Raw genomic sequence first — 25892 nt, forward strand, 5'->3', positions numbered from 1 at the left:
CGGCCGTTGGCTAGTAAGAGCGGTTGGTGTGTGTGTGTGTTTTTAAAATTGACAAATTGAAATAGTTACTTAATCCAACAGATTTCATCTGGCTGAATAGAGTTTATATTTATTTCTTACAAATAGTTCTCGACTTTACAGTTGGGACCAGAATTTTGGTTACTGAGCAGCATGGTCAGTAAGTCATTATGTCACTGGACTCAATTTTTTGATTATTTTAACTGCAGTTGTGAAGTAAATCATATGATTATTATACAGATATGCATAATGCAAATCTGGGTTTCCCAATTGAAGTTGCTTGCCAGAAACCAGCTAGGCAGATTGCAGATCATGATCACATGACTGCAGAATGCTGTAATGAGTCATAAACGTGAGCCAGTTGCCAACACCTAAAATATAATCATGTGACCACGAAGGTGGTACAACAGTCATAACTTCAAGCTTAGATTGTAAATCACCTTTTTCTCAGGCTGTTGTAACTTTAAACATTGTTAAACAAATGGTCATCATTCATTCATTCATTCATTTATTAAATTTCTATACCGCCCTTCTCCCGAATTCTGGGATTTGAAGTCCGGGATTCTGGGAGTTGAAGTCCGCCAGGCTTAAAGTTGCCAAGGTTGGAGACCTCTGTACCATAGGATTAAAAGAAACTCCTGAAGCAGGTTCAACGACCTCGTTCAAATTTCAGAAAAAGCCGAGCCTTAATCAAGCATCAGAAAGCGCCTTTCGGGTTCATTGTTAACACTGCCGACTTTACAGCCCAAATAGCCTCTCATTTGCCCCCCCCCCCCCACCCGCCGTGCAAAAAAGAAAAAAAAAACCAAGGAAGAGAAAAAAATAAAATAAAAACTCCCTTTAAAAATACTCTTTCAGGCCTCAGCCCTCCCTCCCTCTTTCCCTCCTTCCTCTCCTTTCCTATCTATATAGTTCCAACAACACGGCACCGGCAACCCCGTCTCGTTCACTTCACTGACCACCGATATCCCCGATGCTAGAGCGACGCTCCTTTGCCAAGGGACGCTTCCGTCTTTTAAGCGGAAGTTTGGCCGCGTGACGTCGCGCCGCACTTCCCTTTACCGGTGTCCTTGGCGGTTCTCGGCCGAGGCCAGGAAGCGATTGGTGGAACCGTCAAGATGTTTCGAACCCTTTTGGTACGTGAGGTGGGGGGGGGGCGGGCGGGGAGAGGGGTTCCTTTGGGGAACCGTTGAGAGGAGAACGGCCGTTGGCTAGTAAGAGCGGTTGGTGTGTGTGTGTGTTTTTAAATGTTCCGCGTTTCCGCCTTTCGGCCAGGATGTCTCTGGTCCTCCGTTTTGACAATAACCGTATGAAGCCCCCTCAGAGAGGACAGCTGGCCTGAAGGTGACAGACAATGGCGGATTTTTTAATAGTGGCTTCCCGGTCTTGGATCCAGCGCTAGTGGTGGCTAAGACACTGAGCTTGTCGAGCAGAAAGGTCGGCAGTTCGGCGGTTCGAATCCCTAGGACTGGTCTCCTGCGTGAGCAGGGGGTTGGACTAAATGACCTCCAAGGTCCCTTTCAGCTCTGTTACTCTTAAAGTACCGCTGTGTGACCCTTGTCTTGTGGGGCTGCGGGGTGAAAGAAGAGCACCCCGGTGTGGGTGGTTCAAGGGAGTGCAGCGCGAATTAAGCCACTCTCTCCCGTTCAAGGGAGTACAGGGAAGTCCTCTGACTTACCACGGTTCGTTCAGTGACCGCTCGAGGTTACAACAGCACTGGAAAAAGTGACTTACGACTGTTTTTCACACTGATGGCCGTTTTTCACACTTATGAGGGTTGAAGCATCCCCATGGTCACCTGGTTTACCTTCGGATGTTTGACTGCTGGTTCACATTTATGACGGTTGCAGTGTCCCAGGGTCACGTGATCCACCTTTTTGCAACCTTCCAACAAGCAGGGTCAATGTTAAGTGAAGCCAGATTCACTTAACAACGGTGTGGCAAATTTAACAACGGCAACGATCCACTGGAGAAACGTGGCAAGAAAAGTTGTAAAAAGGGGGCAAAACTCGCTTAAAAAAATTTCTCACTCAGCGATATAAATTCTGGGCTCAGTTATGATCGTAAGTCGAGGACTACCTGTACTTGCCTATCCCTTTGTTAGGCTGATACAGATTTAGATGTGGTTTGAAATTTAAAAGGATTTTGAGGGCCAGTAAAAATTAAGAAGCAACAGTAAGGCCAAATGTAGATAATAATGATTATCCCCAGCAATAAAAGTAATTGGTGATCCTATTTTTTTCAAATGATGCTATGCTAATTTAGAAAATTTGGTATAAACTGTAATATTCACAGAGGCAGTCTATAGACCCTTTATAAAGGATGACAGTAGAGATGAACGTTATGTTAGTGTTGATAGAAAGTAACCACTTCAAGCCTTCCTCCTATTGTTTTTGCTGTGATCACTAACTCAATCTGCATATGCTATAACAGGTAGATTTTGGAGGGAGAATGTTTGTACTTCTGCAAATAAATATAGTATCATCCTTTGTATATTAATGCTGTCATTAATTTTGGTGGATTCATGCTGGAGTCTCTGAATTGATTTTGTTACACATACAAAATATATATTTGTATTTCTGTTGTAGACTGTACGACAAGTAGCACAAAACCCCATAAACTTCGCCTCTCGCAGGCAGTTTGCAAGCAAAGTTGCAGAGAAGCAGAAACATTTCCAGGTACCTACTGATTATCTTCCTACCCTGGGAACAGATAAATTTAATGGAGCATTGGTGTCATTCCTGCACATTTTTAAGTAAAATGAGCTGATTCAAGATATTTTATCAGTAATAATAATATTGGTTAATAAAGCCATCATGGCTTTTTTCTTAAATTTCATTCTTATGCTATTCCATAAGAATGCTATTCCATAAAATTATATGGAGATGAATATACGGTATGTATGTATAACTATCAGTGTGTTTGCATGTCTTGGTATGTATAAATAAAAACTACCACTTTTAGGTAAGAAAAATTCAGATTTCTAAATTATAAAGGCATCCATTAACATAGTTTATAACAATTTTATTAATTGTTTTATGGTTACTAGGTATCATAACCAGGAACTAAAACTAAGCTTGTTACTGAGTTCAGTAGATAGCTATACTTCAATGTTGGGTCATTCTGAATGCCTACATTGCTGTTAAGTAACTAAAATATTAATGCTGTTTATTCGAAAATTTACTCTCTCATATTGACAGAGCGTGCCATGTTACAATATGAACATTGACAGCTGGATGTACTTTTACCATTAAGAACCATTTTTCTGTATCCTTAATATTTTAGTCTCAATTGACACTCCATAATTACAATCATACAGTCTCTCACATTACCTCCTTGTTTTGTAAAATCTACCTATTGTCTATGTTAGATCAAAACTTATCTTTTGGAAAAATACTTGCTGTATATCAGTTCTTCAGGTTTTATATATTCTTAATTCAAGTTAAGATTTTGAGTTGCAGGATTTGCTGTGCTATAATAACAGGTGCAAAGAAAGAGACAGTGCTTTTGTATTTTAAGCCTATTTTCAGCAGATCAAGATTTCATTTTGGATGTTGTCACTAAGGCTGCAGAAGTTCAATTTTCTTGTTGATCAAAAACTTGATTTGTAGAAGCTAATCCAAAACTAATATATGAATACTGAGTTTTGTGTCATTGATTTTAGGAAGATAATGGCCTTCCAGTGCATTTGAAAAATGGAATGCCAGATGCTCTGCTGTATCGAACTACCATGGCCTTTTGTGTTGTTGGTAAGTTTTAAGTATAAGCTAAGCTGTCTTAGCCTCCTAAAATTTTCAGAAGAATCTATCCATCTCTATTTAAATCCAAAGTAGATAGAAATGTTCTAGGTTTTTTTTTAGTTGAACAAATACAATTTAAGTATTGTATTTAATTAATTAAAATATTTAATGTCAAAATTAGTTTGTAAAGTATTCCCTGATATTGATACTGTATTTATATAACAACCGTTTGTTATGTAAAAACTTTCATATTCAGTGTAATATGAGAGAGAATGTATTACCTTGTCCTTTTAATTTGATTTTAAAATTGTTTTCAGAAAAAAACTATTATAAATATTTGACTGGGTTGCCTTTTCAGGATGTTTTTCTTCATCTGAATGTTTGTCTTACAGGACATAATTCAGATATATAACTATTCCTACTACAGAAAATTTAAGTCTCCTTTTGTTCAATAGGAAAAAAATGAATGCCATTTAAAAAAAATAGACTTATTTGCTGTTGGCAATATTTGACCCAATCTCTATCAATTTTGAAATTTACTTCTGTTTTGACATTTAAATTTTAAAATGCTTGGCTTTAATTGCTTTAATGCCTATTGTGCTGCTTTTAAATTACAATAAAAGTGTAATTAGCAAAACCAACAAATTTACAGTGTTTTAAAATATTGTTTTAAAGCTTAGAGCTTTGAGTAATTAATTTTTAAAATAAATGTGCTTTAAGCTTTATTGAGACTGGATCCATATTATCTATCGACCTTTAAAATGTAAAAAATAATGGAATGAAGAACTTTTCAAAAACCTTTTAATCTAGCATCTCTGCCTTTAAAACAACAGTGAAAGGGTCTGTGTACATCTCTGTTGTATTTTAGGGGAACTACAGTTGAGCATCTATATTCTGGCTATCACAATACATTGTCTTTCTTATCTTCAGGACTTGGATATCTCTTCTATAATTTATACGAAATAGGAAAGCCAAAGAAATAATTCCAGTTCAGAAGATGCATCCTGGAATAGTATCGCTCTGTTCCATTCCATTACACTCATCAGGGACTTGGTCCTTGTCATAAATACTTGATTTTGTGTTTGGGAACAATATTTGTTAAAAATGTAGTAACTGCTGTCATTAAACTAGTTTGGCCTGAAGGATATATTTGCAACTGTTAAAAGATTATTTGTTGAATTTTGTATTCGTTGCAATTGCTACCGTTTGGTTGCAAAAATGACTAATAAATATGTGATAATTTACATATTATCTTGCCTAGTTTGTAGCTAAAAATATATATCAAAATGTAAATAAAAAATGTCTTAATAATATAAGAAAAACATAATCTGAGGATCAAGCTAATGGAAAAATGCTATCAGCGGAATATGTAGTGGCTGCAATTTTTAGCAGTTTTCTCTTTGACTTCAAATCGGCTCTGCGGGTAGACTAGAAGACGAGCAGCTGTACTTGTAAGAGGAGAAATTTGATCTACCTGTCCTAGTTTGGATGGGACAATTTGGTTAGAGCAGACCTGGACATTTTATAGCCTGTGGACCACATCCAGTGTTTCAGCTATCCCTGTCTGGCCTGCGGTGCTGGGGTGGGTGGGGCACCAGGGGTATTGGCAGGGGTATGTGTGGGGGAGTGTTTGCAGGGGTGTGTGGAAGTCCCAGTTTCTCATGTGGTCTTTGGGAAAATTAATTTCCATACCTCCAGGTTACAGGATAGCAATTTATTATACTTTGTCTGGAATCTTGGTTTGAAAAGTATTAAGAAGATCACTGAAAATATATTGAAACAGACCTCTGCATGTATTATTTCAGTTTTGTTTATTTGTAGGCTAAGAGCATAAAAGGAAATATCTTATTGCCTATTAGTTGTATCTGTCCTTAGTACTATAGCATTTAGAAATTGTGGAAGCTTTATATTTAGACATAAGCATGTATTGAAATGTATGCTTCCTGCTATAATTTATAAAACTGCCTCACAGATACACATAACATACAACACATTTGATTGGGACAATTAAGACACAGAATGTAGCATGAACTTGCTAACTCAGGCACTGCTGTTACAAGAAAGGGGCATTGTAATTTAAAATTGCTTGGGAAATTATGAATTTATAGAAAACTGGACAATGTCTTAGCCCTAGACCTTCAACAACATGGGACAAGCGTAGAAGTTCTTCGTTGCAAAGATGAAGTTATTACCAATTGCGCTTTCTAAACACTTTCTGGCTGTAATACCTGAGCAATACCCGATGTTGCTACCTGTAGAGGAAGAGATTAATTCAATTAAATACCTGCTGCAGAGGAACATGGGATATCAGGAAAATAGGCAGGAACTCTAGTTCCCTAAAATGGTATACATATCAATCAATACATTAACAAATATGATGTTTTTGGCTCATTCGTTTAATTAGGTTATTAGTTTTATGATCTGTGCAGAGAACATATCACTTTTAGGTCATATTTATGCAAAAACATTGCAAATTCAAAATGGTTCACAAATGTTTAAATAACATATAAACATCTGCCATCCGCTTTTCAAATAAGAGATATGAGTTTTAAGTAAATAACTTGGTTATCTTCTTGGTTTTAATCTTTTTCCCCCTTCTTTGTACTTACTGATAAAGAATGTAGGTTACGGGGACATCTTTCACAAAGAGATTAAGGAGAAGGTATTAGCATAGAAGACAGGTGATGGTAGCTGTAAGTAACCATGGAGTTGAGGGGGGGCTCATATGCTTGGGGCTTCTGGGATAGGATACATCCAATGTTTCGCCTTTTGGATTCAGTCTTGCCAAATACACATTTTCTCAAAAACAAATCTTATTGTTCAAAATAATTTGTGTCCCGATAAGTCAGCATAACCATATATTGTAAATCATAAAGATACCAGAAGTTAAAGACAAAACTTCCAGGTAGATTAGATTTTAAAAGAAAAAATGTTTTTAATTTTACAATATGACTCCTACATACAAATTTAAATTTTACACTTCTCTTAAGCTGTTAACTTTTCAGAGAGGAAAGGCAAAAAAACTTTTTCCTCTATTGCTCTAAAGGAAATAATCTGTTCAACAATATCTAAACACATGTGCAAACAGCTGTTCAAATGGTATTTTCTATGTTTTTGCTATAGCTTGTTTTTCAGACTCTTTCTTATATTAATATGTTGGCATAATGTATTGAATTTTCATGTATAGGTAACATTAAATAAAGAAACCAATGCTATGAGAAATTGTTATTTAGTTCCACTTAAAAATTAGTCCCCTGTCTACTATTCATTACTATTTTAACATTTTATCTTTGTAATGCTAAAACATTAAATTAATCCTGAAACTCATTCTGAGCTTAGCTATTTTAAATGTTTTTGCTATAACAAAACTTAAACTGCTTAAACTAACCACTTACATTTATAGATGGAATGAAAAGATTAAAAATATTACACATTATAATATAGCAGTTACCAATTTCATTTTTTTCCTTATAGTACAAAAGCACAAATTACCCACCATCAAAAGAAAAAGGACATCTAAAAGTATTGTTTTAGCAGTTGCAGTAAAGAGGATATGCTTGCAATTAGAAACACTTGTAGAAATTATTTTTTCTTTGCTTGGTCTAAAAGACAAAATGCAATAATAAATTACTCATATCTTTTCAAGTAATTACTTAAGAACTCTTTCTCAAATGTGGTTTAGGAAAGAATTCAAGATAGGAACAAATTACATATAAAAAGTTTCACTAAACTGCGCAGGAGGCCTAACATATAAGCCTTTCTTATGTTTGAAATAAATGCCTACTTAAATATGTAAGCTGTGTATGTCATCCTGGGAAAGTAATGCATTTTGTCATGAACAAAAACATCAATATTGATTGTGATTTAAAATTAAGAATATGACGTGCTAAAACCATAGATTTTATATAAAAAGAAATATTCTTAAATTGTTTACTGTTTAGCAAGGGAAAGATTAGAACTGTGCTCTTCCCTTCTGGATATTTTATAGCCATTCACTGCAATAAATATATTTTTGGGGGAGGCAAAATTCACTGAGTTTAATCAAAGCATGTATAGGAAATGAACATTGCAGGGAAATGGGCACTCAAGTGACAAAAGCACAGTGTGATAGCCTTCATTATTTTCAGTGCACTATGATGAGAAAAAACACAACCACTGTATCTAAAAACAAAGGTCTCGACGTCATTTTGGAATTGCACAACCATTGATGGAAGAAGTTATTGAGATATATTGGAAGACAAAAGATAAAGTCACAGCACTTTTTGAAGAGCAAAGTTGTAGAAATTGGACACATTAGGAAAAATTATACTATAGTCTAATGTAGTAATTGATATTACAGCATAATAATTGTTTATTGGTAAAAAATGAAGATGACTGAGGTTTTAAGAGTTCATGGGTTTGGAGTTGTATACTGTATTATACAATATAAATAAATATATATATAGGTTGTGGAAAAAACATCCTAAATTTATTAAACAACTAAATGTGTGCCATTTTCTTATAAGCAGTTACTTCATTTCTTCAAGGTATCTGGAAAACCTAATGCGAGTACTCCCTAAATCATTTTCTTAGAAAATATTCTAGGACTTTTTGAAGTAAGAAAGCTTCTTTTGCAGAACTGAAGAATATTCCCCTCTAAATAAATACATTTCCAGTAAACATATCATTCATTCTTTGTCTAATTTTCTCTAAAATTAAACTAAATTTCAACTAAACTTCAATATCAGTGATTAGAATAATTGCCTTCTATTCTTTTTATTTCACTTCTTTTATTTGCAGTTCATATTCATCTTTTCCATAAGGTCTTCATCCAACTTTCCATGTTTTTGTTTTTTTCCAGATTCATGGTTTGAGTCCCTGATTATACTCATGTGGATGAATGCAGCTTTTCATTTCTGAATTCTGAGTATTGGAATTCAGGAAAAGAATTGTCTCCCTTTCAAGCTTTTTGAATTTTTGCAAACTGTTGCCTTTGAGCTTCATGTGAATCTTGGTGATATAAGAGAGTCCTGAGTGAAAAAATAACACAAAGTTTGGTGCTTATTTCATTTATTTCATAAACAGAGTAATCCAACATGTTCTAGAGTGTAAAAATAATTGCCCTTTCTGTTTTATAAATTCAATTAAGCATACAACTAAGTAGTGATACATGTTCTTCATTAAACAATCAGAGATGATTTGGCCAGCTTTATATGATTCTCAGCTACTGATTCAACTTATAATGATGTGCTCACCACATAGATTCTAGAGGTATGATCTGCCCAAAAGACATTACAGAAGTCTTCCAATTTTTTTTTTTAAAAGGCACTGATGTCTCTCAGTTTGGGATAGACTACAATAGAGAGTCAGAAATGTAATCTTGAAATGGAGATTTGGATAACTTCAAAATAAATGTACCCAGGAAGTCACAAAACCTCTAGAAAAACAACCAGGGATCTGCAAACTCTTTTATCTCGTCTGTCAACAATTCTACCGTTAGAAAAGTGGTAGGTAAAATGAGATTCATGAGACCAGGGCAAGACACAAATGATGGTTCCTTAAGAACCATCTTAAGAACTTAAGATGGTTCTTAAGAACTTGGTCACCTCAGTTTTGCCCAAAAGCATTTGAATGAATCCTTCAAACCTCTGGAGGAACTTTTTATAGAGAAGACCTGGTGGTCTAATGGTTAGAATGCAGTATTGCCGGCAAACTCTTCCCACAGTCCGGAGTTCAATCCTGATGGGCTTAAGGTTGACTCAGCCTTAAGCTCATCCTTACAAGGTCAGTAAAATGAGGATCCAGATTTTGGGAACAAGACTGTAAACAAAGCACTGTGGAATAGTATTTTAGCCTAAGTGCTATTGCTATTATAGAAAGCTGTACTTTTAGGCTATGTGGATATCAATATATAAGAAATCAAGAGCCACACACCAATTTCAAAGCATGGAGATGATAGCGTCATGGTTTTGTTGATTGGATAACCTTGACATTGTTGCAGGAAGCATTATTTTTATTTTGTATCAGGTAATTAGGTAGAAGAGTATCAGGGCATTTGTCTACCAAAGCTGAAGTGCAAGTGGATCATCTAGCAATGATCTCAAACATACACAGACTTCAGCGGGATTTACTTCCAAATTAGTTGAACTAGCATCCCATTGGAATCTATGCCATGAATTTATTTTGCCTTTGTTTGAATTTTGAATTCAGTGCAAAATGTAAGTGCAGCTAAGAAATTTAGCTATGGCCATCACAAGACCTCGTTAGTTATTCCTTTGATTTTTGACCTTTTAACTTACTTACAAGCAAGGCAAATTTCACTGATTGGCTCCTGTGTGGCTTTTTTTTCCTTTTTAGTGATGGTTTAGAAAGTCTCCATGTTATTCAAGATATTTGCACACAAGAATGTCTTCACACCTCTTTCTCAGATTAGCTTCTTTGACACTAAAGCACACCCTTCCTTTTAATTTCTTATCCTTATGATACCTTTGTAGCTTTGATGCTTCAATGATCAAAGCAATAGGGATCAGGTTGCTCTTTTGTTCCTGGATTCCTACCTTAGAATGTAAAGATGTTAACAAAGGGAAAGGATGCATTACCATACTGTGGGTACAGAGTGAAAGAGCAGGAGAAACATGCTTCACACAGCCTGGACAGAAATGGAAAGATTGCTTACTGGGAGATGTAAGGGTGAGAGGGAACATAACACCTCTGTTGCATGAGCTGCTTTGGGTGCCAGTCTGCTTCTGGGTCCCATTCAGGATGGGTCCAGGTTGTCCCATTACATCAGCCCATCCCACTTGGTCAGGCAGGGGAGGAATGTTGTTGACCCTGTCAGCCAAATAATTCTGACTAGCAAGATCCAGGAAGAGAGCTTTCTCTGCTATTTCCCTTGTCTTGTAGAGCATTCTTCCCCCCAGAGGTGAGGCCTGGAAAGTTGTGAACCATGGCTCTGTAGCCTTGCTTGGTACTCAGAGTCTCATGCATCTATGGGGATAGTTACTGTCCTGAAAGCCCTCCCCCAGCCTTTTGATTATATTTTTTTAACATTGCTTAACTCTTTTAAATTTTATATATTGTTTTTATGCTTTTAATATTTTATTTGTATACCGTCTAGAGCAGGAGTGGGTTTCAAAACCCGGCGCTACCGGTTTGCTATTGGTAGCACGCGGGCACGCTTGCTTACTTTGTGACTGCGGGGCGCTTCTGTGCATTCACAGATCATTTTTGATGACATCTGGGTAGGTGGGCGGAGCCTCCCACCACCGCCACTACCAGTTCGCCTGAACTGGGGCAAACCGGGAGCAACCCACCACTGGTCCAAGAGTCGCTCTGTGTGGGAGATAGGTGGTTCTTAGATATGATTGATAAATCAATCAATCATGTGCTTCTAGGTTTGAGAATGATTTATTGACTTAATGGGCTATCATTGGATCAATCAAAGAATGTTTATAAAGTAACTGCTGACCAGCAGAAAGCATAGCAGCTTGGAAGTCCAGGATGAAATGGCTGCCCAGGACAGTGCTGAAGGGCCAATGAGAGTGGGAGCTGCTGTTAGAAAGGAACAAAACCTGGAAATCTTCTGCTTTCCAAGGTTCTGGTTGGAAAAACAGCTGTTATAAATCAAACCTGGAAAACGGTGTGTGAAGTCTATCATTAATGGGCTAGGAATGGGAGAAGGATGACTTTTATTTAGACCCTTGAGGAAGTGGTGAGTGACCCATATTCTGATATTCATGCCCAAATATGCACAGCCAGGTAGAGGTACATGGCGTATCTTCCCTCTACAGTTGTACTTTTTATTAATATATGTATATCTTTCTGGCAATTTCACTTAGCCCTAATGTATCAAAAACATCAATGTATCAAAGTGCTACCAACAGGTACTTAACTGTTGTGTCCACAACTATCAGATAATAAAAATATACTAGCATGCCATATTATGTGATGATGAAGAATTTCCTAATTCAATGTACAAAAATGAATGAATGCAATAGCAATTAATAGCGCTAGGGTGCGCCATTGGACAACAAATTACCCTTGTTCGAGTTCCCTACACCCTCCTACTCCAATTCTTTTGTGGAAAGGTCGCGCAGAGGAGGGTTAAAAAGAAACCCTTCTGAATGGTGGGAAGAATCGAGCAAGAAAACGCGGGCTTAGCTACGAGAGTTCCCTGGATATAGCCGTGTCGGGGAGCTTGGACCTTTTGTTCTCCTGCGGGCGGGCTGTTTTCTGAGCCTGAACCTCATAAGCCCATCGCTCGGAAGATGCAGGAGCGCGGCTGGGACTGATCATCTCCAGGTGACACCGCAGCCACATCCAAAGAAGCGGCGCCGAGGATCTAATACTCGGAGGGGCGTGGGCCATCATGTACGTCGGTTCTGTGAATGTCTAGGCAGGGGACGAAAGTCTTGGGCCATTCGCGAAGGGACGAGACTTGCCTCCCCAAAGGCTCGCTTTTTCTTTCTTTACCCCTCTCCCCATCCATTCCCCTTTTTACACACCTTTTTTTAAAATTCTCATCCCCATCCTCCTGCAAACTATTCTGGCCCCTTTTCTTCTCCTACCCGCTTCTTAACCAGTGTGGGTTTTGCTGAAGGTATCATTTGCCTTGCGTTGCTGGATTGGCATCCCCGCCAAGCCTTCGGGTGAGAGTCTCTTATCCTGGGAGGGTGGGTGTGTGTTAAAGGAGCGAGGACCGTAATCAAGAACAGAGCTTAAGCTGATTTTCGCCGCACGCCTCGAAGCTCTGTCATCCCAAGCAGGTAAGGAAGGGGCGCCTATGGAGTGGTGTCTCTGGGGGCGCGCCGCCTTTGGACCAAGGGCTGAAGGACTCGCCCGACTTCCTGAAGAAGAGCGGAGGTTGGGTGCGCTGCTGATAGGCCTGCGCGGGGGGCGAAGCAGAGGTAGGGGTTGGTGGTCATATCTCCCGCTCGGTAAAAAAGGCCATGTTAGTGGTACGTTATTGTTGTGTTCCGTCCCCCACACCCGCCTTCTTTTCTGGCTAACCGAGAACGTGGAAATTTTCCTCTTTCCCCACAATCTAGGCGGGATAGCATACTCTCGGATTTGTTCTCAGCCGCCCCTACCGTCTTTTTGTGACTGAGGAGCAGCCGATTGTGTGAGTGCGCGCACGTTCACAGTCTGGGAGGGAGGGCGGGATTCCGATACCTATGAAGTGCCTATGAAGGTATTCCGCAAACTCCAATTGCTGTAACCGTAATTGGAATCAGAACGGCTAAATGCTTAATTTGATACTTTTTCACGGGGATTAGCGATGGCGATTACCCGCCGATTGATTGTTCTTGATTTTAGTCCTGCAGTGTGCCTAGGTGTTTATAGAACCATATAGTGCGGGGCGGGACCTTGGAGATCTTCTAGTCCAACCCCCTGCCCAAGGCAAAGACGTACTTATGCTATTCCGGACAAATGATTATCCAATCTTTTTTAAAAAAAATATCTTAGTTTGTGATTTGATATTGGCCGTGTGTTTTGCCTTGCTTCAAAGTGTGGTTGAATTGGTGCTATCCGTTATATGAGTGCCTCCCTATTTTGGAATCTGTCCAAACGCCCTTAAGTGACACTCCTTTGCAATGACTGCTTGGATGTTGCGCCGTGTCTTAACAAGAGAAAGAAGTCCAGCCTAGACGTCTAAGTTAGGAGATATTGTTGTGATTGGATTGCTAAACGCTTTACCATCAAAACTTCCAGGCAACCTCGTAACAGCCTTTCCCTGTGCGTTGAACTGCAACTCCCACAACTACTTACCACGATTAGGAATTATGGGAGTTGCAATCCAGATGCAGCAGCAGTTAAGCAATTTGGGTAAAACTGGGAAAGAGGAATCTCTACTTCCAGGTGTTCCACCGCTGTCTCGACTCTTTCAAAGGCCTCTATTGGTGCTGGAGGCGGACTTCCAGGGTTTAGTCCTCTCCGGGGTCCTTTTCAAACACATCGAATCGCTGGGCGTTTCTTTCGAATCTCGTTGTCCTCCGTGGCTGTTTAGTCCTTTTGGGGAGCCGGTACTAGTATTTCCCACTTGTGTTTGCGTTAGCACTAGTATTCACTGTCTATGGAACGAGAGTAAATTGAAAAGAGATACTTTTCTTGCATGGATGCGACAGTACTGGGTGCATTGACAGGAAACGCATACGCCCAGCTTAGGGCACTGCCGTGGATTCTTAAGCCTGCATTAGTTTTGCATATTTTTTGTCTTTCCTTAGGCAAAGACAGCAGACCGGTTCTGCAGCGCACTTATTATAATTAATACAATTTCCGAATCGATTGCTGTCACATTCCGACTTTTTTTTTTTTTGTCTTTTCTGGTGGGCGTGCTGCACGAAAAGTAAACTTCGCGGGTGTTAACAACCAACAGTAATCGATGCAGCCGTCGAGCTGATTGATGATGGAAAAGAGGAAATCTGGAAATGTTCTTCGGTCTTTCAAGCGCCGCCCTCTGCTTTTGCCGCTCAATTCCTGTTCGAGCCACGTGCTAACGAGAAGAACGCGCGGCGGGCAAGTGAACCGGCTCACGGCCTATCTTGGTCCAGCCTCACCCTTTAGGATCAAAGGCTAGGCTCTTTCTGCTCGCCACCTCCTAGTACCCCGATGCCCTTAAATGAACCTCCCTGAGGATTTGGTGCCAGATCTCACCTCCGGTTTTTTGTAAATCTGCGGGAATCTGTACTCTTCAGTAAAAAATTGAAAAGTTGGAAGAAAGCGTGTAGTGGAGTTCTGCGCCTAGACATGAATGGATGGGATGGGAACGGGATAGAAATTGCAGTGGGAGCAAAGGATGGAGGGAGGGAAAGGTTAATTCCGAGAAGAGGAAAGCCACCGTTTCCTACGTCTCCTGGGCGCTTAATTATTCTTGGAAGGATTTCTACATATCCCTTGAATGATTTGGGGGTTCTTTTCAGTATCGAAGCAAAGATGGAACATTATATTAGCATTATATCCGTCGTTCTTTTTCCATCTCTGGATTTTAAGTTCCGAATCGCCAGTAAAAGACTTTGAAGTTTCCAGAAAGCGTGAACGCGGGATTATGGGTTCTGAGTTCGGAAAACGGTCCCAAAATAGGTGGTGTTGTTTTTTTGTTCGCCTTAAAAGGCTCCACTTAAGTGGTATTTCTCCGACAAAAAACGGAGGTTTTCTCCAGCAGAAACCCAACGGTCCTCGGCACATGCCGTCCCGGGTACCACTGAAACATACCCAGGATCTTCGCCTTGGATCTCCCTGTCTGTCTGGCAGCCGTCTCGGCCAAGGGACTGCCGCGCCGGCTGCCGCTTGGCTCGGGAGCAGAGAAGAGCCAGAGGGCTACGTGTGTTCTTGGCAGGCCAGACGCTGCCCCCTCGCCGCCCTCTGTCTCACTCCCCTCCCCTCCATGCTCATTCCTCTCTCTCTTCCCCCCCCGCCCCCGCCAGCTCAACCTTCCGTGGCGGGCCAGGCAATTCCTGCGCTCGCGCGGGCCTCCTCATGCCTCAGGAATGCGGAGAGGTATGCGCAACTTTCCAGAAGGCGAAGACCGGCGCTTCCCTTAGCCCCGCTGGAGAGGAGCGAAGAGAGAGCACAGTCATAGATCATCCCATGGCACCGATCCACCTTTCCCGCCGTTTCGTAACCGCTGAGACTTGGGAACAGCCCTCTATTAAGTAGCAAGATTGGGGAGAGGCTCTTCCCACTTGGTGAAGGCAAGGCTTCCCGGACGGAGCGACCCCATCGCAGCCGCAGCCTCGCCAAACCGACCGAGCGAGGCGGCTCCTCTCACCGCAGCCACTGCTGCTGCTGCTACTGGCCGCGCCTTAGCCCAAGGTGCTTGGAGCTCTCCTGGTTCCTGGCCTCTTCAAAAGCGGCAGCCGCAGCAGGGCTCCTCCTCGGGTGGCTGCCATCCCTGCTTAGTCCCATCGCCGCCCTCTTTTAAGGTCTGTGCGCCCGGCGGAGTCGGGGAATCCCGTCTCTCCATCCGCTGGCAAATCCCTTCTGGGCATCCCCAAAGCAAGCCTGCCAGGTGTGTGTGGACGCGACCCACGCGCGCCTGCCCGCCCTTGGCGCGTGCGGTCCGAGATTCGCAGACTGGTCGAGCCTACGCGTGAGAAAGAATTGCCCGTCTTGGGTCTCCTGCGGTTGATGTTCTTAAAACGCCTGGGAATCCGGCATTTCATGCTAGGCGCGCCAAGTGCGTGCTGGTGTCTTGTTTGGGGAGCGCGTTCGGATCGAGCAAATCGGGGATTCATAGGCATTTTATTTGCTTTTCTTCCCCCCCCCCCGCCTTTCAAAGAGCCGCGGACTATATCAGGAGCAGGCGGCGAGAACAAAGGCGGGAGTCTTTCCGTGTGAGGTCTTTTTTTTTCTCCTGCAGCCCCTTTGCCGTTTGGCTCTTCAGAAGTCTGTCCCGAATGGGTTGCTTTCTCCCGCTGGTGCTGTCAAAGTCTCCTTTGGCGATTGCCTGTAATTTCATTCAGAAGCTCTGGATTAATTCATTTCCAGAGAGAGAGAGAGTTCAGATGTGATGTCACTTTCCTCTACTTTGTTTTATTCGTTTGACAGGTTGGTGTGTGTGTGTGGAGGGGGTAATTATTTTGTATATGTAAATCCTGCAAGAACTATGCAGAATTGCAGTACAATTTTCTTCTTCGTATTTCCTAAGGAGCTTCTTTCTCTTGCCTCTCGCTCCGGTCCTAACCCCCACCCCCGGGCTGTGCAACAGCTCCTTATATGTAAATTTCTGGTGGTGCCCAATCGTTTGGCTGGCTTGCTGGAGCAAAGTAACACGTTTACTGTATTTGGTTTTGGATTTTATGCCATGTATGTTCTTTTTATTGCCTCCAAAATGCGTTGATCTAGCTTCGTCAACCAGCGAGGTCTGTTTTTGAGTGATGGTGCGAAACCAGAACTATGCCTTTCCCGTTTCCGACAGAAAGATCATTCATAAAATTTGCAACGGAAAGCAGAAGCATTTTTTAAAATAGTCCGTTGTTAGGGTACCAGATAGAGGTTCATATTCTCTGAGGGTTGGAAGTTCCAGGAGGAAAGTAACCGGGAGAAAAATTTAAAGTATCCTCAGCGTCTTTCTTCCTTGGTTTTTGTTTGGTCTTTGCGAAGGGTTTGCACGAGAGAGGGCGCTCTAAGCCTGGAAACGCGTCTTCGTCAGACGCGTAGATTCTCCTTTCCCTTCATTTAAATGTATTTTTAAGCAAATATGCGAGCGAAGTCGGTTTTTCTGCCCGTGGTTTAAGTGTGTGTGCGTCTCTGCGTGTGTGTCTGTCTGTTTTTGTGTCATAAGGGATAGTGATGGATCCAAGATGATAACCTGGTTGATCGTCTGGTTTTGTACCAAAGCAGGAATCGCTATATATTATCCTTAGAAGTGTGTGCGTATGTGTAATATGGAAATGGAACTGTTGATAAAGCATTTCACCCTGGCACTTAAAAAGATGCTGTGTGCCTGCTTCCTCTTTTGGAGTATCAGCTCTTGGCTCAGATCCAGCAAAGTATTGGTGAATTGTGCCAGTTTGGTTGGGCGATTTAATACAATGCTGTTTTTTTCGTTCTTCTTTAATTCCCTTTGTACAACATAAAGCTATTTTTTCCCTTCATGTGGTAATCACTTAATGATTTATGCCAACTGCTTGGCTTTGGGTAGTTTGGGTGTGGTATTAGTCTGATGATTAATATGTGTACTGCTTATTGAATAGAGCAGAAGCCAGAGAATGTTAAAAAATCAATTAAATTCCAGAGCACAGGTTAATTCTCTAAATTAACAGTATAAAAATCTCAGCTTCAGTTTAGAGAGTCTCAACGTCAGTTTAAAGAGCCAGTTTTGTGCTGTGGTTATTGTGACAGGTTTGAAAGCAAGAGACTCTGAATTTTATTTCTGCCTTGGGTATAAAAGTCAGCTGTGTGATTTTGGGTCAGTTGCTCTCTCTCAGCTATAGGAAGCAGGCAAGGGCAAACTACTTCTGAAATCTTGCCAAGAAAAGTGCAGGGACTTGTCCAGGTAGTTTCCCAGAGTCAACACTGATCGAAGGCACCAAAAATAAACACACTTAAGTTGGTAATATTTACATCCAAAGGCTGCTACTAGCTCTATCTTCTGGGGAAGAACACAATCTGAGGCTCATCCAGTACTCAAAAAGAATTAAAGTTAATTAGACTTGAGTATCCTTGTCAAAAGTACTTGAATCATTGTCAAAAAGGTCGGTCACAATCTAGGGAAAAAGCTAACTACATTAGCTATATGAGCCTATTCATTTCTTCAGAAATATAAAATCTGTTGATATGTATGGAACTTACTCTCCAATAAACGTTCATTTAGTTTTAGATTTAGTCATGCAAATTAAGGGTGCCCAAATCTAGGTTAATTGTAGCCCGAGACTCTTGAGCAGGATCATATTTTTAAAAACCCACCCAGATAGCTGTCGCAATTAGAATTACTAAATCCATCGGATGCCCCAAATTTTCCTTTTCTACTCTACTAATTTTTGACAAGGGTTGATTGCTGTTTAATTTAGATCAGACAATGGTTAAAAACGGAGTGTCTGGAAAAAGAGTAGAAGATTTAAAAATCTACTTAATTCACAGTGCAAACTATTTAAATTCATAATACTGAATTCTACAACTTGGGTTAAATTATGTAAATCTTACACATTGGTATATGTTTTCTAGTTTCTTTCCCTCCATGACTGAATCAAAGAAACAATGCCTTAAGTATCCATCTTGTTTTTACTTTATGTTGAGATATTTTAATAGAAACCAGACATATACTTTGATTCATATCTATAAAGCCCTCAAACCCCATTACATTATTAGTAAAAAAACTGTATTCTGAGATTTGTAAAGATGCAGAATTCTAGAAGGCTGCTCTAGAGCTCACTTGAAATTTAGTGCCTTAGCATTAGAAATAGATTGTTCTGTCAGACAGATAAAAAATAATCAGAAGGATTGCTGGCTTCGGAAGAGATGTCAGTTTAAAGATTTTTTAACCTGGCCTGATGATGTAATGGGCTGCCTCCTCCCCACCATTCATCTTTTATTTTGGAGTTGTTCGTTCTCTGGATGTATATGAACAAAATGATCTGGTTGAGTCTGGGGCTTTTTCAGTGTGGGTGTCAGGTTTCAAGGATATGTTACATCCCCTTGTGTATAATTTGTTTCAGATTTTAGGAAGCAGGGAGGAGTGGGAGTAAAAAGGCAGAAGCGTTACAAGTAGGGGGAGCAATTTTTATTACCCTTTCCAAACTACTGTTAATCTTTCAAAAGTTATCCTTAGAATATAGAATAGAATAGAATATTTTTATTTATAGACCGCCCTTCTCCCGAAGGACTCAGGGCGGTGTACAACCAGGAATAAAATACAGAAAGAAAACAACAATACAAAACTAAAAACAACCCTTAAAAAGCCTATTTGATATGGCTACTTATAGATAAAATATTACCCTCTAAAATTTACAAAAAATTTAAAACCCATAAAATCAATTTGATAATTTAAAATTTAAGTGAGTCCAGCAAGACGAAATAGGTAGGTTTTAAGTTCGCTGCGGAAGGTCCTAAGGTCAGGTATTTGCTGAAGTCCAGGGGGAAGCTCGTTCCATAGGGTAGGAGCCCCCACAGAGAAGGCCCTCCCCCTGGGGGCCGCCAGCCGGCATTGCTTGGCTGACGGCACCCTGAGGAGCCCCTCTCTGTGAGAGCGCACCGGTCGTTGGGAGATAGACGTTGGCAGTAGACAGTCCCGTAGATATCCCAGTCCTAAGCCATGAAGCGCTTTAAAGGTAGTAACTAACACCTTGAAGCGCACCCGGAAGACAACAGGCAGCCAGTGCAGTCTGCGCAGGATGGGTGTTACATGGGAGCTCCGAACTGCTCCCTCAATAACCCGCGCAGCCGCATTCTGGACTAACTGGAGTCTCCGGGTGCTCCTCAAGGGGAGCCCCATGTAGAGAGCATTGCAATAGTCTATTCTTAACTAACTAACTGCTTTAATAGTTGTGAAAAAGAAGCCAAACTCCCAGTTGAAAGAGGCACTGGAAGCTTTGCTCTTGCAAAGAATCTTCTTCTTCGTTACCATCACTGGAGCTCATGCATTTTCTCAAGGGTAGCATGATGGACAGGAGCATAAAGAGGGAAAGACGGCTTCCTTTTCTGCTTGAATTGTTGATCATTCTTCTACTATCACTGTGCATGTGTAAAATGCAGAATTTTAAATTCACTAGTATTTTTTTAAAAAATACTGGTGTTCATGCAGGAAAGGGGGTTGGCAATTTTATTCTAGATTATAGGTAGTCCATGTTTAATGATCAGTCACTTAGTGACTATTCAAAGTTACAAAAGATCCCAAAAAGGTAATTGCAACCTGGACTCAAAATTCTGATGTTCTCCCACCCCTTCACAATAATGTGATCACATTTTTTGGCCTTGGCAACTGGTCTGCATTTATAGCCATTTGCAGTATGGCACAGATGTGACCATGATTTATGTGTGTGTGTCCCCACCAAAACTGGCATTTATTGTTTACTTCTGATTTTCTGCAATGCCTATTGCAAAGAGTAGGTTTAATGACCACAGTGTTTGCTTAATGACCATTGTGTTTGCTTTACAACTATCACAAAAAACTGGGTCAGTCATGTGATGTCCTGCTTAATGATTGGCATGATTCGTGATTAATTTTGGACTGAATTACATTTGTAAGTCAAGGACTACCTGTTCCAGGAAAATATGCAATGCCTGTTCTTATTTTTAGTATTCTATGTAATTATTGAAATAGAGCTCTATAGATTTGAGGATTCTCCAGGATTACAGTTAGTGGGTAGAGGTTCTATCCACACCTGGAAAAAGAAGAGGATGTCTTTTCATGATTGGGACCTCTGCCCATTTACTGCAATCTCAGAATGTTGTGTATATTAGCTCAGTGCTCTTAGGAGAAGATAGGAGATTTGCCAGGCAATTTTGAAGGGTGAGGCTATTCGTTGTACAATTGGCTACACACTGAAGCTAGTTATGCAAGGCATCTTGGAACAGCATTTAAGATAGGCAACTGTGGACTGATTTTTTTCCTTCATTAACTGGTGTAGCATGTGATGATATTTAAAGAAATATATGGTGAATTACGCTATCGTATTTAGAAAAACTGAACATGGATTATGTATTAATTTAAAAGATTCATATAACTACATTGCTTTGCTGCTATTATCTTACTCCATATACCTCATGATAGCACAGGTATTCCTCACTTACTAACAGCAATTGGTTAATTAGTAATTTTCATTAAAACTTACAATTATGGTGATTAAAAAAACTACAAACTGAAAAGATAAAAGGATAAAAAGAAAAAAAGGTGCAGAAAATAAAAATAAATACTCTATATAGTGAAGAAAATTATATGAAGAAATGACTTCTCCCTTTATCTAAGTATAAACTAATTATAAGTATAAACTTATACTTATACCTAAGTATAAACAATACATATCACCTTCTCTCAAAATAAAACAAATTACCTTTTCTTCCCATATCTCATCTCTTATCTATAAGCAATTCTTCAAGCCTTATCATTCAGTCTCGATGTCAGCAAAACTACCTTAAGTGTTACCAGAGATAACAATTTATTTTGTCTTGATCAAATAAACCAACTTTACATTACTTTTTTTAATAATCTTGATCTTTAGTCAATTTAAATAATGTTCTAGAACTTGATTTTTTTTATTTTCTTTGTCCCTTCTCACGAAGTTCAAAAAAGTTTAAAGTAAAAATTTAACCAAACCCGCTTCATAAATCCAGTATAAGAAGATTATCCAGATGACTGTATTGGGTTGTTGTATATCCCTTCTAAGTAGTAAGATGTCAGTTGATTTCTTATATATGCCCAGTGTAGTATTTTTTTTTATCATCGTTGTAATCTTTTTGTTTTAAAATCCATTTTCAGATGCTGACCAGATTTTATCCAGTAATCCTTGTTCCTCTTCTGTGATATTTTTTGAAACAGGCTCTATCCATAAAGGCAGATACTCTTAAAATTAACTTCTCAGACCATTGTTCAAAAATAACATCCAATGTTGCTCCATTCTGTATTTAGTAAGTCAAATCTACTAGTTATAAAGTTTTAATTGTAATCTTTAATTCCTTTAATTTTCTTTTAACCTTCTAAGTCCCATCCTATCATTTAAAAAACAAAACAAAAGAAGCATTTTCACATAGGAAGAATTCTTATAATAATTAATTATCAAATTTTATTTCAAACCCATCCATACCAGGGGTGAAATGCTACCGGTTTGCACCGGTTCAGGCGAATCAGTAGTGATAAAAGGCTACCTGTTCGTCTGAACTGGAATTTCTGATGATCAGCTGTGCCACGCGGTTTATATTTGCTAGAAAGCAGGAAATCCCAAATTGCGCAGCACAGCTGTTCCCCCCTCACTGTTCTACTTACCTTGAGCTTTCTTTTTCCATGTAAAACGCATGTTTGGGGTGCGGTGTGCAGTGAAACGGTGGCAATCCAGAGTCTACTCACTGGCTCTTCTTTCCTCTGTGGTTGTTGGCTCTGCTTTTAATGAAACTGTTTTCAGTTCATCATTTCTTCTGAAGAAGTCCACTTAATGACTGCAATTGGAATTGGCAACTTCATTGCAAAGCAACACAGTTGTAAAGTGAAATGTGACGTGAATGCACCAACTTACGGTGTCATTTTTAGATGTTAACTCATCCTCCAAATCATCTATGATTGCTAAGCAACATGTCACATGATCACGACTTGTGACTTCCTGCTGGTTTCCCCACTGACTTAGTTTGTAGGAAGCTGGCTGTGAAGATCACAAATCCTGATATGACTGTGGGAAGCTGCGACCATCATAAATGGGAGAGGGAGATGGGCAATCTAAAAACATGAATAGATGATAGATAGATGGATGGATGGACCGGTTACCGAACACCCAAATCATGTGATTGCAGGGATGTTGTCTGGTTGATCTTTTTCAGCACTGTTGTAAATTTGAACAGTTGCTGAATGGATGGTTGGTAAGCAAGAACTATCTGTTTACCTATATATTTATCAATTTATTTCTAGATCTGGAATAGCAAGCAGTGATGAGTTTTGGTGAGGGTGGGAAAGTTCTTCATCGAAAAATTCTGACTTGTTGCAAGAAGGGGGGGGGAGAAAGGTTTTTTTCTGGAAAGGAAAGTTGACTATGGTGAAGAACATGATGTGAAACATTCTTTTCTATTCTGATAGACCCGAGGAGAGTAAGGGGAAGGAAGGAAGGTCCTACCAATCCGGAGTGCACAAATGGGTGAAAGCTGACCTTGAACTTCCCTTCCTTCCTTGCTATTTGATTTCCTTTCTTCTCCACTCCGTCTGCTTAAATCCCACCCCCACTGTACTAAGTCTCTATTTTTTCTTTCCCTTTTTTTTTTTTTAGAATTATTCATGAGGTTGTGATACACAACAGCAGCCATGAAGATAAGGCTCCGTGCAACAGCTGTAGCCGCCCTATGTGCAGCTCTCTTCCTTTGCGCAGTTGAGGCTCAAGGTAAATAACTCTGTCCTTTATTCCATGAACGTGATGGTGCAGAATTAAACAATGGCAACAGTTGCTCTCTGAGGGTGTCTGTTGTTTCATATCCTCTTCTCTCTCTCTCTCTGTTCTCTTTCTTTCCATAGTTTGTTTATTTCTACAGAGCACCTCCAGCAGAGTTGCTCTTCTCTTCTCTTTGTTTGTTGTCTTTCTGGTGTGCTGTCCACACTAGAGTTCCATTGTGATCTTGGCCCTCCACTGTTGTTTCTTTTCTCTCCACTTTTCTTTTGAAAAGTGATTAGGGAGAAGGAAGATGCCTGTGCCAACTTGAAACTTCTCCTTAGTAGCAGGAGAAGCCCCGAAGCACATGTCCACACCCTCTCAATGCTTAATTGCTCTGCTTTGTACTGCAAATATATACACAAGATACATGTGTCTGCTTTTTTTTTTTTTAAAAAAGTATTATTTTGAAGCGTTCATAAAATAAAGCACTCCAACAAAATCTGGCTGCCTGTGTGTTTTGTTTGGAATGAAAGGGGGAGGAAAGTCCTCTTCTCGGTGAGTCAGTTCATTTGGGACAGCAGGGAATGAGCAATCCTGGCTCCTGTTTTTGGAGCGAGACCAGGATCCCTTGGGACACTCAAAACTTTCCTGCCTGGGCTCCCACACAGACTGAGTCTCATTTAGCATATTGGATTAACCATTTGGAAACACCATACAATAGATTTGTGAGTGGGTTTTTTCCCCCTCTCTCTCTTTTAATCACACAAATTAGATATACTTTCTCATCTACTTCAAATGTAATGCCTCTTTCCTATCACTTTTAAACATATGCCCTGCAAAATCATTCCTACCCTGTTTTCCCCAAAATAAGACATCCCCTGATAATAAGCCTAATCGGGCTTTTGAGCACATGGCAATAAGGCCAAACGCTTATTTCATGGTTCAAAAAATATAAGACAGGGTCTTATTTTCGGGGAAACATGGTCGTTGGAGAAGTATGGCAAAACAAGGAGATTCTGCTATTTCAGATATACTCCCCAACCATCCCATTCTTCCTTGAAAATGATGGATTGCCAAATTTGTCATTGCACTGCACTGACCTTTTTGTACGTGAAAAGAGATTATCTTGTGATTGGATGGAGCTCTTGATTTGTGTTGTGTAAGTATTCTTACATATTGGAGAAATAATGCTCCTAAATTAACAGTATGTAGGAAGGAACAGATTTACTCTTGCTGTTTTATCCATGGGAAGGCAGCAATTAGCTCATAGTTCTGTAGAGTAATACAAAAACATTTTTATCCAGTATCTGTTCTTCTATTCTTTTCATCAATTTTGAAAATCAGCTCTTACGTCTAGCCCTGTTTGCTGCATCGTTCCCATTATTTTACTTAAAAATTTGCTATTTAAATTTCCCACCTTTTTTCATTTTACATTCAATTTTTTTTTATTGCAAGGAGATACATTCTTTTGGAAGGAGTGGATTTGTGAATCTAATATTTAAGTATTAAATTCCTTAATAGTGCTGTATACATTATTGCATAATTAATGTTTAAGGATGGAGCAGTAGCATTCAACATGTTTCAGAACCCCAGCTATCTAGAGTTGTCTTTACTAATACATTGAAAAAGCCTGCAGAATCTAGTCCTTTGGTTAAAAGGCACTGCAAGACAGTGTTTCCATTTGTTTATCATAAATGATCAGTAGCTTCAGTTCACTGTTCATCTGCAGCCTGGTACTTTAAATCCCTTGTTTGGGTTTCTGTGATATCAGATAACAGAAAAAGACAACCTCTAAACTGCAGTAACATCTACAGCATTCACAATGGCAATTGAGTCATCAACTTCAATGAAAAGAGTTATGTAAATTAGCACCTGTAAATTAGGATATCCTGTTGCCCTTCACCTTCAGGCAGGAGCACAAAATGCACATGAGTGTACCTCCCACAGAGTGAGTAGTTCTGTAAAAGAAACCCATGCCATAATTCCTAGCCACACATCCTCTTAAATGATGGACAAACTTGTAGTTGATTTTTACTTGTGGCCACATTTCTCAAATTGCTGCCTGCAGAAACTGACAGGACTTATACTTTTCTTTATATGCAGAGAAGCTTGATGTCATCAATCATTTCTAATTTTTTGCTAGCTTCTGTTTTTATTATATGTTCCAGAAAAACCAAAAACAATCCTGGAATTTTTTTAAAAAACCCACTATAAGACACTGGTACAGATTTAAAGGAAAGTCTGAAAAACTGCAGAGCACTTTCTTAGCTTGCAACTCTTTTAAAGGAGACATTTAAAATTGAATAGGTGAGAAAAAATATGCCTTGTAAATGTCATTTCCTTTTCAATTAGATTAAATTATTAAACCCATTAGCAATAGCGCTTAGACTTATATACTGCTTCATAGCGGTTTACAGAGTCAGCCTATTACCCCCAACAATCTGAGTTCTCATTTTACCAACCTCCAAAGGATGGAAGGCTGAGTCGACCTTGAGCCTGGTGAGATTTGAACTGCCAAATTGCAGGCAGCCCGCAGAAGTAACCACTGCGCCACTGTGGCTTGTTAAGTATCATTTCTAAAATATTTTAAAAGCATCACCTGTGTAAGATGAAATGATGTTACATCCCATTGATCCTGATGCAGAGCCAGCTT

General features: G+C 39.8%; 2 protein-coding genes across 2 annotated transcripts in view; both read left to right on the top strand.

Annotated features, from left to right (window-relative positions):
* Positions 1–1002: 1002 nt before the first annotated feature.
* On the top strand, positions 1003–5002 carry LOC131194779 (cytochrome c oxidase subunit 7A2, mitochondrial). The gene is made up of 4 exons (XM_058176193.1): positions 1003–1154; positions 2607–2696; positions 3683–3767; positions 4689–5002. The coding sequence occupies exons 1-4, from the start codon at positions 1137–1139 to the stop codon at positions 4739–4741; spliced, it is 246 nt and encodes an 81-aa protein (XP_058032176.1). The 5' UTR covers positions 1003–1136; the 3' UTR covers positions 4742–5002.
* A 10319-nt stretch (positions 5003–15321) lies between these two features.
* Positions 15322–25892, top strand: part of COL12A1 (collagen type XII alpha 1 chain) — a 145971-nt gene continuing 135400 nt past the window's right edge. Inside the window, exons 1-2 of the mRNA XM_058176236.1 lie at positions 15322–15658; positions 23141–23251. Coding sequence (XP_058032219.1) covers positions 23176–23251 — 76 coding nt within the window. The 5' untranslated portion in view covers positions 15322–15658; positions 23141–23175. The remainder of the gene's footprint in view (positions 15659–23140; positions 23252–25892) is intronic.

The sequence above is a fragment of the Ahaetulla prasina genome, chromosome 1 (assembly GCF_028640845.1).
Source record: "Ahaetulla prasina isolate Xishuangbanna chromosome 1, ASM2864084v1, whole genome shotgun sequence".
Taxonomy (NCBI): domain Eukaryota; kingdom Metazoa; phylum Chordata; class Lepidosauria; order Squamata; family Colubridae; genus Ahaetulla; species Ahaetulla prasina.